The sequence below is a fragment of the Passer montanus genome, unplaced genomic scaffold (genome assembly GCF_014805655.1).
Source record: "Passer montanus isolate IOZ18808 unplaced genomic scaffold, ASM1480565v1 scaffold48, whole genome shotgun sequence".
In the NCBI taxonomy this organism is placed as follows: domain Eukaryota; kingdom Metazoa; phylum Chordata; class Aves; order Passeriformes; family Passeridae; genus Passer; species Passer montanus.
In genome coordinates, this window is record NW_024369707.1 from 4,128,273 (window position 1) to 4,141,674 (window position 13,402).

The 13,402-nt window shown below is 48.9% G+C and overlaps 1 protein-coding gene across 2 annotated transcripts in view; it reads left to right on the forward strand.

Moving 5' to 3' along the window:
* The first annotated feature begins 750 nt into the window (after nucleotides 1-750).
* The window catches only part of IRS1 (insulin receptor substrate 1), a 48,213-nt gene continuing 35,561 nt past the window's right edge, over nucleotides 751-13,402 (forward strand). The window contains exon 1 of one of the 2 annotated variants that reach the window (XM_039722320.1): nucleotides 751-4,345. In XM_039722320.1, coding sequence (XP_039578254.1) covers nucleotides 789-4,322 — 3,534 coding nt within the window. In that variant the 5' untranslated portion in view covers nucleotides 751-788 and the 3' untranslated portion in view covers nucleotides 4,323-4,345. The remainder of the gene's footprint in view (nucleotides 4,346-13,402) is intronic. The other variant, XM_039722321.1, reaches the window with a different exon arrangement.

Below are 13,402 nucleotides of genomic sequence, written 5' to 3' on the forward strand. Positions count from 1 at the left end.
CGGGCTTGCCTCTCCTCCCGCCGCTGCCGGGCTGCGCCGCGTGTGGAAATGGCACTTTCTCTGCCTAACGAGATGGGACTGAATGGGGTCGCCAGCCTCCTCCGCACGCACGAGCGGGAGCAGCAGCCTCGGCGCTGATATTTGGGGAAGGGGGGTTGTATTGTGGGCGGCATTTTTTTTTTAATTTTCTCTTTTTTTGGGAGGAGAGCGAGAGAGGGGAGAGCAGCGTGTATTTTTGGGTGCAAACCCCGGACTTTGCAAAACAATCTCCGCCCCCGAGAGGATATTTAATCTGCAACAGAGATCGCTGCTCGCGGAGGCAAACTTGAGCCGGGGAAAGGGTGCAGGGAGCGGAGGAAAGGGACCCGCGCCCCGCAGCCGGCCCCGCCGGAGCCCGACCCCTGCAAGGGAAGATGCGTTTTTCATTCCCGGCTGCTCATTTTGGGACGAGACTTTCGTCTGGACTGATCGGGACTGGACTTTTTAAGGACGAGTTTACGCGTCTAAGCGCGATTTGGGCATAAACAGCAACACAAACTCTGATTTGGTGCTGGAAGCTGCCTCTGCCACTGAACAGCTGCTCTCACCCTGCTTCTGTCCCTCCCCCGTCCCGTTCTCAAAAGAGGATCCTGAGCTATTTTGCCTTTTTTTTTCCTTTTTTTTTATTTCCTTTTTTTTTTTAATTGTTGCATGAATTTTATTTTAGGTGGTTGCCTTTCCTGGCTGGCTTGGCTGTTTTGGGGTCTTGCAGACTGCGAGCTGCAGTAACAACTCCACCACCTCTCATCATGGCCAGCCCCACGGATAATAACGAGGGCTTCTTCTCAGATGTCAGAAAGGTGGGTTACTTGCGCAAACCCAAGAGCATGCATAAACGATTTTTCGTGCTGAGGGCAGCCAGTGAGTCTGGACCCGCCCGGCTGGAGTATTACGAGAATGAGAAGAAATGGAGACACAAGTCAGGGGCCCCCAAGCGCTCCATCCCACTAGAAAGCTGCTTCAACATCAACAAACGGGCTGACTCCAAGAACAAGCACCTGGTGGCCCTCTACACCAAGGACGAGCACTTTGCCATTGCAGCTGACAGTGAACCTGAGCAGGAGAGCTGGTACCAAGCGCTGCTGCAGTTGCACAACAGGGCCAAGGGCCACCATCACCTCCATCACCATCACCACCACCACCACAGCGATGTCACTTTTGGAGGCAGCAGCACGGGGCTGGGGGAAGCAGGTGAGGACAGCTATGGTGAGGTAGCCCCTGGTCCAGCTTTTAAGGAAGTTTGGCAAGTAATTCTGAAGCCTAAGGGCCTAGGCCAGACAAAGAACCTGATTGGCATCTACCGCCTGTGCCTGACTAACAAGACCATCAGCTTTGTAAAGCTGAATTCAGATGCGGCTGCTGTGGTGCTGCAGCTGCTCAATATCCGCCGCTGTGGTCACTCTGAGAACTTCTTCTTCATTGAGGTGGGACGCTCAGCTGTCACTGGACCTGGTGAGTTCTGGATGCAAGTGGATGACTCAGTGGTGGCACAGAACATGCATGAAACTATCCTGGAGGCCATGCGAGCCATGAGCGAGGAATTCCGGCCCCGTAGCAAGAGCCAGTCCTCCTCAAACTGTTCCAACCCGATCTCCGTGCCCCTTCGCAGGCACCATGTCAACAACCCTCCACCGAGCCAAGTGGGGCTCAGTCGGCGGTCCAGGACTGAGAGTGTCACGGCCACTTCTCCTGCTGGTGGTGGAGGTACAGGTGGCAAGCCCAGCTCTTTCCGGGTTCGAGCATCGAGTGATGGGGAAGGCACAATGTCAAGACCTGCCTCTGTGGATGGTAGCCCAGTCAGTCCCAGTGCTAACCGGACTCACTCACACAGACACCGTGGCAACTCCAGGCTCCATCCTCCACTCAACCACAGCCGGTCCATCCCAATGCCTTCCTCGCGCTGCTCTCCTTCAGCCACCAGTCCAGTCAGCCTGTCATCCAGCAGCACTAGTGGCCACGGCTCCACCTCAGACTGCCTGTTCCCTCGAAGATCTAGTGCTTCAGTTTCTGGCTCTCCTAGTGATGGTGGATTTATTTCTTCTGATGAGTATGGTTCAAGCCCGTGTGACTTTCGCAGCTCTTTTCGCAGCGTAACCCCTGATTCATTGGGACACACCCCCCCTGCCCGGGGTGATGAAGACCTCAACTACATCTGCATGGGAGGGAAGGCCACCTCTTCTTGCTGCAGCCTGGCAGCACCCAATGGCCATTTCATCCCACGCGCCTGCCACCCTCAGCAGCAGCCCCGCTATCCTAGTACCCCCTGCTGTCCTCGAGGTGGTAGTGAGGAGGTTGCGGACTTGGAGAAGGCATTCAGAAAGCGGACTCACTCTGCAGGTACTTCGCCCACCATCTCCCATCAGAAAACACCCTCACAGTCTTCAGTGGCCTCCATTGAGGAGTACACGGAGATGCTGCCTTCTTACCCCTGCGGCAGCAGCAGGCTGCCCTCCTACCGCCACTCAGCCTTTGTACCCACTCACTCCTACCCGGAGGAGTGCCTGGAGATGCACCACATGGACAGTGGCCATCATCGGACCAACTCTGCCCCGCACACGGATGATGGCTACATGCCCATGTCACCTGGTGTAGCCCCTGTGCCCAGTGGTGGGGGGCCCCCCAAGGGTGGGGACTATATGCCCATGAGCCCTAAGAGTGTGTCGGCCCCACAGCAGATCATCAACCCTGGCAGGGGTGGCCGCCACCCTCCAGCCACAGTGGACTCCAATGGCTACATGATGATGTCCCCCAGTGGCAGCTATTCCCCCGACAGCAGCTCTGCGGGCTACGGCAAGATCTGGACAAATGGTGCCGGCCACCACCCAAAACTCTCAGTGGAGAGCAACGAAGGGAAGCTCCCGTGCGGCGGCAGCGACTACATCAACATGTCCCCAGCCAGCGGCTCCACCACCAGCACTCCGCCCGACTGCTACTTCGGGGCTGCGGGGCAGCCGGGGGTCGAGGAGGCGGCCACCGTAGCGCACCACAAACCCATCTACTCCTACTTCTCGCTGCCGCGCTCCTTCAAGCACGTGCACCGGCGGGGCGGCAGCAGGCCGGCGGGGACAGCCGAGGAGGGCAGCCCTCAGCCCCGCATCGCGCTCGGCTCCAGCCGCCTCCTTTACGCGGCCGAGGACTCGTCGTCCTCCACCAGCAGCGACAGCCTGGGCGGCGGCGGCGGCCCCGAGGGCGGCCCCCCGCCTCAAGCGCAGCCCCCGCGCAAGGTGGACACGGCCGTGCAGACCAAGAGCCGCCTGGCGCGCCCCACGCGGCTGTCGCTGGGTGGCCCTAAGGCCAGCACCCTGCCGCGGGCCCGGGAGCAGCCCCCCGTGCTGCTTCCCCCGGAGCCCAAGAGCCCCGGCGAGTACGTGAACATCGAGTTCATCGCCGGCGAGAAGCCGCCCTTCCCCTCGGCTGCCCTGAGCATGGCCCTGCCGCCGCCGGGCAGCGAGGCCGCCGAGGAGTACATGAACATGGAGCCGGGCCCGCCGCGGGCCCCCTGCCCGCCCGGCTTCGCCACCGCGCGGGCGGCCCGGCTCGGCCGGGATTACGTGGCGATGCAGCGGGGGGGCGCCGCGGCCGGCGGGGGCTCCTGCTCGGACTACGCGGACAGCCCGTCCCCCGGCTCGCCCGCCCGCCCGATCAGCTACGCCGAGGTGCGGGGGGGTCGCGCCGGCCCCGAAAAGCCCCCGCCGGCGGCCGCCACCGCTGCGTCCCCGGAGCTGCCGCGGTCGCCGGCCGAGCTGTCGGCGGCGCCGCCGCGCTCCTCCTCCCTGCTGGGGGGCCTGGGCGCGGGCAGCGCCTTCACCCGCGTCAGCCTCAGCCCCGGCCGCAACCAGAGCGCCAAGGTGATCCGCGCCGACCCGCAGGGCGGCCGGCGGCGGCACAGCTCCGAGACCTTCTCGTCCACGCCGAGCGCGGCCCGCGGAGCGGCGGGCGGGCTCGGGGCACCCTTCCCCTGCGGCGGCGCGGGGGGCGCCGAGGAGGTGAAACGGCACAGCTCGGCCTCCTTCGAGAACGTGTGGCTGCGGCCCGGCGCGGGGGAGGCGGCCGCCCGCCGGGACCCGGGGGTCGCGCCCGCCCTGGAGAACGGGCTCAACTACATCGACCTGGACTTGGTGAGGGACTGCGGCCACCGCCGCCACCACCACCCACACGCCTCCGCCGAGGCGAAGCAGCCGCTGCCGCCGAAGCCCCCGGGCCAGCAGCGCGGGAGTGGCCACTGTGGCGAGGATCTGAGCGCGTACGCCAGCATCAGCTTCCAGAAGCGGGAGGAGATGTAGGAGCCGGGCGCCCGCCGGGGAAGGTGAGCCGGGACGGGGCGGGACGGGGCGCGGCTCCGCTCGGGGAGTGGAACGAGCGCGGGGAGGGGGCTGAGGGCTGCTCGTGGCGGTGCCTGGGGCCGGGCTGCACCGTCCCCGGGGCAGCCAGGGTTGGATTGGTTTCACTGCAGCATGAGGCAGAAGCGTCCAGGAGTGCAGCATCCCTGCGGGCGTCCCGCTGCTGGCCCGCACCTGCAAGGCTGGGTGGGGAGTGCTTCCAAAGCCGCTTTGGACGCTCCTCTGCAGCCGGGGATACATTACTGTGCTTACCGTGTTGCTACGTTGTTTCACTTTTCGGAATTAGCAGTGCTTCAAAAGTGTGTGGGAGAGGGGTGTGAAAACGAGTTACTTCTCGTATTGGGCTGGAAGCGGGAAACTCCCAGTGAAATCCTGGTTTGGTCAGTGATTGTGGCCAAGAGCGGAGCAGTGAACCCTGCTAACACTTGCATGGCTAAGGGCATCTACCTCACAGGTCTGTGACCAGTGTTAATTATTTAGTTTTGTTGGAAGGAGCTGTGAGTTTCAAAAGAGACTTCAAAGCTTTTAGAGCTTTGTATCTATCACTTGTGTTTCGGTTGATGTCTGTGTGGCCTCACCTGCCACAGTGTTAAGAAACAGCACAAGAACCTATCAAAACCTATGAACTGTGGTTTTGCCATTGACTGATGTGTTCTGCTTCTTCCTGAAGCTTTTAATTTTTAATTCGGGAAAAACTTCTGCCAGGCTGTTGCACGTTGATTACAGACATGTAAGATGAGTAGGAGCCTTGTTGGAAGCAGAGTGATGTTTCTGTTGAGTGGGAACTTCCTGCAGCACAGAACAATGTATCTTGTGAGAGCTCATAAAATACAGCACACCTATGTCCTTTCACGAAAGGTGAAGAGTGCTTTGTTTTGGTGCAGGAAAGTACTGGCAGATAGTTATCTGTAAATTTTGTCACTCAATTTTAACAGTTTCCTACATACCTGAGCAGCAGCAATCATAGTAGTTAAAGCAGTTATATGAATTATGCAATTACATTAGGGGGTGAATCTCACCCCACTGTTTGCATCATCTCAGTATTTGTGTCACCTGTTGGTTGTGCTGAAGGGAACATTGAGGGCTGGTGTTGGTGTGATGCCTGGGATCATATGTTTTTAATTTTAAATGGTTTGCATCCTTATAACCTTATAACAAAAGGAGAACAGTCTCTTCACATTTGCTGCTTGGCATTGCTGCTGTTGCCCATTAGAGCAAAGCAATAATAAGTCATTGTCTTATATGACCTATGACTAGGTTAATATGAAAGTTCTAGGTAGGACTTAGGATCAGTGCAAATATTGCCAGTCTGGGTCAAGTGGTAACTAGTAGGAAATGGTCATTTTTGTGGCTGACAGGACTGTGCTGAGTATCACCATACAGTATTTGCGACTAAATGTACACAAATTTACACAACCACACCTTTTCTCAGTTCTGGCATGTGCTTGCAAGAGCCCTGTTTTTGCAGATGGCTCTTGTTACCCCGGGAATCCATATCTGCTTAGGACAGCATTGCTGTTGTGAATTCTTCAGGAAGGAACTTTTACCAGAGGATGCAACATGTTCTGCAGTTAAATCACTTTGCTGGGAACATCACTGTTCCTTCCCACCTGTCCAGTGCTGAGCCTGGAAAGTAAGTGTGAGAGAAGATCCTTGGTCAGTGTGTGGGTAAATAAAGAAGATATAAAGGGTGTGAGAAGGCAGGTCTGGCAGGGAGCAGTGTCATAACTGCTTACACAGTTTTTTCCCCAAATGCACTGCTTTCCTTTTGCTGTGGACAACTTGTTTAATTGAACTATGTGCCATCTTTAACATAAAAGCTGTGGCAGTGCTCTCCATGGTGGTGTTAGGTAGATACCTGCTGTGATTATGCGGTTCAGTGAAAGATAGGATGTGGAAGACCTGATATAAGAACTGGCTGAAAAATACTATGGAGATGCTTTTAAGGGCAGCATTGTATAAAATAGAGTATAATAGAGTAATTGTTATTTGAAGTTGGTTCTTACTTCCCAGAATTTGGATTGGATTGAGGAGGAACAGCTTCTTCTGGGAGGCAAGGGAGGAATCAGGTTGTAATTATATGGGGAGTTTGAGCCATGGCTCTTCCTTCTCCCTTCCCACTGTAAAGCTTTGTTGGTTGCTTGTAGCCTTCTCACACATTAACTGTTGGGACTCTTGTTTCCCAGGCTGGCTTTCTTGCTATCAACTGAAATTTCTCTTACAAAATTAGCCTGACTAGCTCATCTCTTGAGTGTGCTAAGGAAAGAAACCCAACAATATTTTGTTCATACTAAACCATTTTGATAGTTATTTTTTGACTTTTGCTTGTACCTTTTTTGCTTTGGAGGTAAAACCTGGGCTTGGCAGGAGACTTGTTCTGTGTAGGTTGTACCTTATGCCATTCCTAAGAAAACCTGCCTGGAGCTGAATGATTTATGGGACTGCTTGCCCATGCCTGAAAAAGTTCTTGAGCACCTTCAGCTGAACCATTCACCTGAAAACTCCACAGCTCCCCAGAGCTTTGCCTGCCTTTCCCAGCGAGCAGCAGAGCAGGCTGTGCCTCCTTGGCCAGCTTCTCCTGTGCTCCTTGTGGCAGCTGAGGCTGTTCAGGCTGTAGCTGAGAGCAGGGAGGTTGTGGTTTCTCCTGTTGGTGTCTGAACAAGTGAAAGGTGAAGGAAAAGCTTCTTGGGGTGTTTGCAGGTACAGCAGAGAGGAGAAAACTCTGGAGCTGGGAAGGGAGAGGTGAAGCTGCAGGTTTCAGAACAAGGGCTGGGGAAGGCTGCACTAAGTACTCTTACTTAGTTACTTTTACTGTTCTTTACTTTCCCTCTCTTTTGTGGGTTATTATTTACACTTTAAATCTCAGAATTGGCAAAGGGACTGTACATGGTTTTGGGGCTTTTTTTCTTCATAGAGCAATCTTCCACCCAACCCAAAGGCCAAAACTGTCTGGACAGTGCTTGTTTTATCCATTCTGGAATTTTCTGTTGTTGCCATCTACAAGACAGTGACCCCAAATGTTGGCTGTTCATCTCCTAACAGTAAAATGATTGTTGCTGCTTTGATGCAAACTACCTGACTCCTGTCCTTTTCCCTGCTCCCCTGCCCTTCTCTGCCAGCTGCCTCCAAGTTGTTCAGGCATTAGATTCTGAAGTATTTTTAATCTATTTCAAATGTAATTATTACTCCTAACATTAAGGATCCTGGCTGAAATAATCATGTTGTTTCCCAAATTTCATTGAAAAACATTTCTCTCTCACCCACAGAATTCCTTTGCACTCTCCAATCCCATTGCCTTCCCTGTCATATATTCTTGGCTGTTTCCAAACAGCTGGCCCTGCCCTAAGCTCTCTTTGTTTTCCTGTTAGAAGTGCTGTAGTTTCAGTGCAGTTCTGTATGCTCTCCTGCCCAAACCTTTACCTCTGCTTTAGAGAAGTGGGTACTGCTCTGTGTGTCTAGCCTAGCTGGTGACTCTTGCATCCTCTGATGAGTGGCCTTTTATGCTGTAGCTGGAAGGCTTTGTTGCTGCAATTGCCAAGTTGTGCTGGGAAACACCAGCTCATGACAGTGTGTGTCTAGCCTAGCTGGTGACTCTTGGATCCTCTGATGAGTGGCCTTTTATGCTGTGCTGGAAGGCTTCGTTGCTGCAATTGCCAAGTTGTGCTGGGAAACACCAGCTCATGACATGGAAAAAAATTGAGGGGAGAGAGCAGTGTAGCCCTAAGGCATTTTCTTCCTGCTTAGAGTTTTGCATGCACAGATGCGGTGGGCTGGTCCTGGTAGACACCAAATGTCCACCAGAGCCACTCTATCACTCTCTTCCTCAGCTAGACAGGGGAGAAAAAGATACAACAAAAGGCTCATGGGTTGAGATAAGGGCAGGGAGAGATCACTCATCAGTTACTGTGGTGGGCAAAACAGAGAGATAAGGGATACAGGAGAAGGATCAGCTTAACAGGGAGACAACCCGGCAGTAGGACACTGGGGAAAGAGTCCAGCCCCTTGAGGGAGGGTCCAGGGTATATATTTGGGCTAGGGTAGGAGGGATTACAAATTAGTTTCATTACCAATCAAATCAAAATAGGATAATAGGAAATAAAAACTAAATCTCAAAACACTTGTCGCCTACCCCCCCTTCTTCCTGGGCTTAGCTTTACTCTCCCTTTCTCTACCTCTTCTCCACAGCAGCACCAGGGGTGTGAGAATGGGGATTTTTGCCAGTTCACTGCATGTTGTCTCTGCTTCTCTGCAGAGTAGTTTCCTCTATCCACAGTGGTCTCAGATATCCTCACTCCTCTCTCTGGCTGCAGCTGTGCAGGTTTTTTTAGCCAGTTCACTGCATGTTGTCTCTGCTGCTCTGCAGAGTATCTGCAGAGTATCAGATATCCTCACTCCTCTCTCTGGCTGCAGCTGTGCAGGTTTTTTTCTTGTTCCTAAAACATAATCCCAGAGGTACTGCCACTGTCAGTGGCACTGCTTGGCCTTGGCCAGCAGCAGGTGCATCTTGGAGCTTACTGGAATGGCTCTGTCACACATGGGGGCAGCTTCCAGCAGCTTCTTGGAGGAACCACCCCTGTAGCCCCCCACTATCAAAACCCTGCACACAAACCCAACAGGTGAGCAGATGTTGTGGATATGCTGTGGATCCTGCTTTTGGGGCTGCTGTGAGAAGGCTCCTCAAATGAGCAGGGGTGTTGAAGATCAACTACTGATAACTTGGCTTCTGAGTATATAGTCAAAAATATTCCAAAAAGGAAACCATTAGATGTTGGCTCTGGAGAAACAGGAAATGCAGTAGCAGGACAGCAGAATGAATCCAGGTATCTTGCTTTGATCTCCAAAGCTTCAAAGCTTCATTTCCATTTTGTTGATGACTCTGAGAACTCTTGAATGTAAGTGCTAATAACATGGAATAGAATATGTGTAGTGTAAGCAAGTGGTAACTTGGCTCACTCTAGCTTTGATGATGACTGTTTCACCCACTGCTTGGGTGGTTTGGGGTTTTTTGGTGATGTAAGAAAATGGAAAACAGTACAATGGGAATAAAACAAAAGGGCATCTGTAGGGTTGTTAGACCTTTTGCCTGTATGCAGTTAAAGCAAAACACTTCTAAGGGTAGAACTAAACTTTTGTGTGGTTCTCATGAAAATACACGTGATGGTAAACAGAAAATTACTCATGTCATTCTTGTACTATATACCTGGGTTTTATTTTTTTGGGGAGGGGACACTGCTTGCTTTTTAAATTTATTTCCTTCATAGTTTTTAATCGTTGTGGTCTTTTTCTCAAATTAAAAACTTAATGTGGAACAACAGCAATTAATAAAATCATAGGATATCCTGAGTTGGAAGAGACCCAGAAGGGTGCCAAAACAAGACTTGTACAGTTAAATTCAGTTTCTGTGAATGTGTTGTTTCCCAAACTGAAGAATAGAAGTTTCTGTAGTTTTGGGTCAGCACCAAGGTAAATACCAGCATGTTATGAAAGTTTTTCGTGCTTTGTGGGTATTACTGTAGACAAAACAGTGCATTTCTTACTGTATGCACACACCAGTTTTTCCCCACACCTAATTATTTGCCAAAATTGAGCCTGTGTCTCCACATACTTGCATATTTGCAGTTCTCCTGTTTAACAAGACCACAAGCTTATAATTAATGGGTTTAGGTGTTTCTCTTTTGTTTTTCTGGCTTAAAAACTGAAACAGAATGATTTATAAACAAATTCATATGATTATGAGGTACTACCTGGACATCTTTAGCACATGCTTTTCACATTTAGTTAAAGTTTAAACTGGTTTTTGAATGTGGTTTAAATTTGAAAATGAAACAGGACATTGCAGGGTGAGGATGATGCTGATTTTTAATAGCAACTATAGGGAGATCATAAATCTCCTTAGATAACACTTGTAAATAGAGAATTACAGCTCGTTAATAAAATAGAGCAAGCAGCTGTGGAATGAGAATGTAATTTGACCAATATCTTCAGTATGGTGCATTGTTTCAGAACTACTTTATGATTACTAAAATTTAATAACTAATATTCATTAGGACTGTACAATTGTCATGACTTCCTAAATACATGAATGAAAGTGCTGAAAGTAAATGTACTTGAATATTCTTTTGAACAAGCAAGTGTATAATAGCTTGTTTGTAAGGAAAGTGGTTTTTTTTCCTGTTTCTTGAAGCTCTGAAAGTTAATCTGTTCAGTACTGATTATTACATGAGTAAAGTCACATAAGCTTTAAAAATAAATTTGGCGTCCAGTGATATGGAAGAAAAATAGATATTATTTTCCAAAACTAATTTGACTTTAGGTTTGACTTCTGTGCCAAGTCTCAATGAAAACTAATTATTGTGTTTGATTGACAGTTATGAAATACTCTTAAGAGATGAGAGGAGAAAGGATGGGAAAGCTGCTCATGGGACCTGTGCTGTGACCAGGAGAGGCTGCGGGTTGCTGGCATGAGATAATGGGGAACTTGAGGTGAAGGCTAGGGAGCACTTGTAGAAACTGGTGTGAGAAGGAGGTGGAAATGAGAGAGAAATTACTTGGGGGACACAGAAACTATGGCAGCATGATGTCAATAGGGAATTGCAAGGTGTTTGTGATCTGAGGGGAGCTGGGATGGTGATATTTGAAATTTTGAGGGTGAGTATGCAGAAATCTGGAGAGCCTGGATATACACAAAGAGTTTGTTTTAGTGGTGCTTGTTTTGCATGGTACTGCAGTTTTCTGAAGGTGTTTTTCCTTCTGTATTTTTTTTAATCCTTATTACAGGGATGAACACTCTGCTTAGGAAGCACATGTAGTCCTTATTTGTTATTGGATTTTTTATTTTTTTAATATTTGTATATTCTGCTGACCTTAGCAGGATGATTTGCTTAGTAAGGCAAGCACAATTTACCTCCAGCTCTCCTTTCCTGAATTCTTTGTCTTGTAGTGTTCCTGTCACAACCACAGCAGTAAACCACAGATACAAATCTGAATTAAGTACAAGATAAATAAGAATTAGTGAATTTTAATGTTAAAACTCCTTGATTTTACAAAATACATACAGTAGGAGGAGGACTATATTCACACACTTTTTTAAGCTGCAGCATTTTCTTGTTTACACTTTGCTACTAGGACAGTTGTAAATTTGATTGGGGTTCATTAGTTTAATAATTTGTCTTATGGATTAGTAAGTATAGATTCTCTTACTTTTTAAAATTTAAATGATACATTGTAAGAGAAAACTTCAAATGACAAAGCTATTGTGGCTTGTTACAGCAGGTGTGGTTTTCATTCTGTGGTAAGAGCTGCAACACAAGTATATTAATACTGACAAATGTGTCTGAATTCCCAACTTGTCAGAATGGTAAAAGCTGGCTTTTGGTCATCTGTATGTGATCTGATGTGTTACAGTACCTGTTCATAAAAGTGAGTAGCATTATTCTATTTTTACATAATTCTAGGGCTTTGATAAGTGGTGATTATTATTTTGACTACATGAAATAGACTTAGTGAAGGAGAGACATTGGTAACTTAAAAAAAAATTCACAAGTTTAACAGCTTTACTCTCTGCTTACAGAAATGATGTGAAATTTAACAAAAGCCAAGGTGTGAACAGATAAAGGAGATTTAAATAAGCCTGGCACTCTTAACTAACTAAAGGATGTCTTGATATATGTCTCTCTGATCATGCTTGACATATCTAGGTCATGTTCTCTGAAGACTATTATTACAGATTTAACCTTGGGTAATTGTGAAGTGTATTTTCTTCAGAGTAATTTTTGATCAGGTAGATGAGACAGTGGAAGTTTGTGTGTGTTCAAGTGCTTGTAATAATTTGGGATTCTAGTTGGACGACCTGGTTTCAGCCACCTGAACTGGAAGGTGAAATGTACTGTTCCGTGGTTTATCACAGAAGATTTGCTTGTATACATTTTGTCAGATGTTGTAAAATTCTATTTTTTTTGGAAGCTGGGAATGTGGAAGAAATGACCTGTTAAATTTTCAAATAAGATATGCTTCAGGAGGACGTTGTGCCACTTTCCAACTAGTAGAGCTGTTGAAGTGTACTTGCACATTTGAACTCTCTGATGATATGTGTTATATAAGGGAGGAATGTAGAGTGTGGGAACATCTACAGCTTTGATTGACTGTTTCTTCTTCTTCTGCCTCAGCCCATCCCCTCTAGCCTGTGTAGGATTTGGACATTTTTAATCACTAGGGCACCTAAGGATTGCTCATGCTTTTTTTGAAATGTAGAATCTGTGTGAACAGAAGAAATGGGAATTAACTAGCAGCCTTGGTTCCTGTCTAGTTTCAGCGGTCTGGCTTTCAGTGTGGTCCACAAATATTTGTTAAGACATAACTATAGGGTAGGAACTCCATAAGCTGGATTTGCCAGTCAATAAAATACTTAACTAGTTTGTGCACAGGAGCCTTCCTTCAGTGGCACAGATCCCTGAAGAAATAAAGAGCTTGAAGCTGGAGTGGAGGAGACTAACCCAGTCTAATTGTATGGGATCCTTCTGCTGTCATTTCACTGAAATGTGGGATTAAAACCAAACCAAAACAAGCCCTCCCATCATCCTCCTCACCAGATCCTGCATGTCTGTACATCACCAGTAACACTCATGTAAATGCTGTGCTGAGAGTTGTGTGTCTTTACTGAGAGAGTAAAAGAACCTCAAGAACTGTACATGGGAGGTAGTTTGTTTCTCCTCTTACAGCATGTCTCATGTGGGGTCTTCTGTTTATCAGTTTGTAAGTGACTGCAAAGGAATGGAAGGGAGGTGGAGAGCTTGAAACACCATGGCTGGAGCTGTGACTTGTTTCAGGTCTGACCTGAGCTTCCCGTGCCCTGTGCTGTGTGACACAAAGACACGTCAAGTGACAGCTGATGTGTGCCAGTGAGGGAATCTTCTAGATTAAAACACTGGATGGTAATTAATCTTCAACCACCTGGTCTTCATTTTGAAGAGAAGATTGCTGTGTTAGAAATGAGAATTTTAACCCCTAGAGAGCAGGAAATGAGT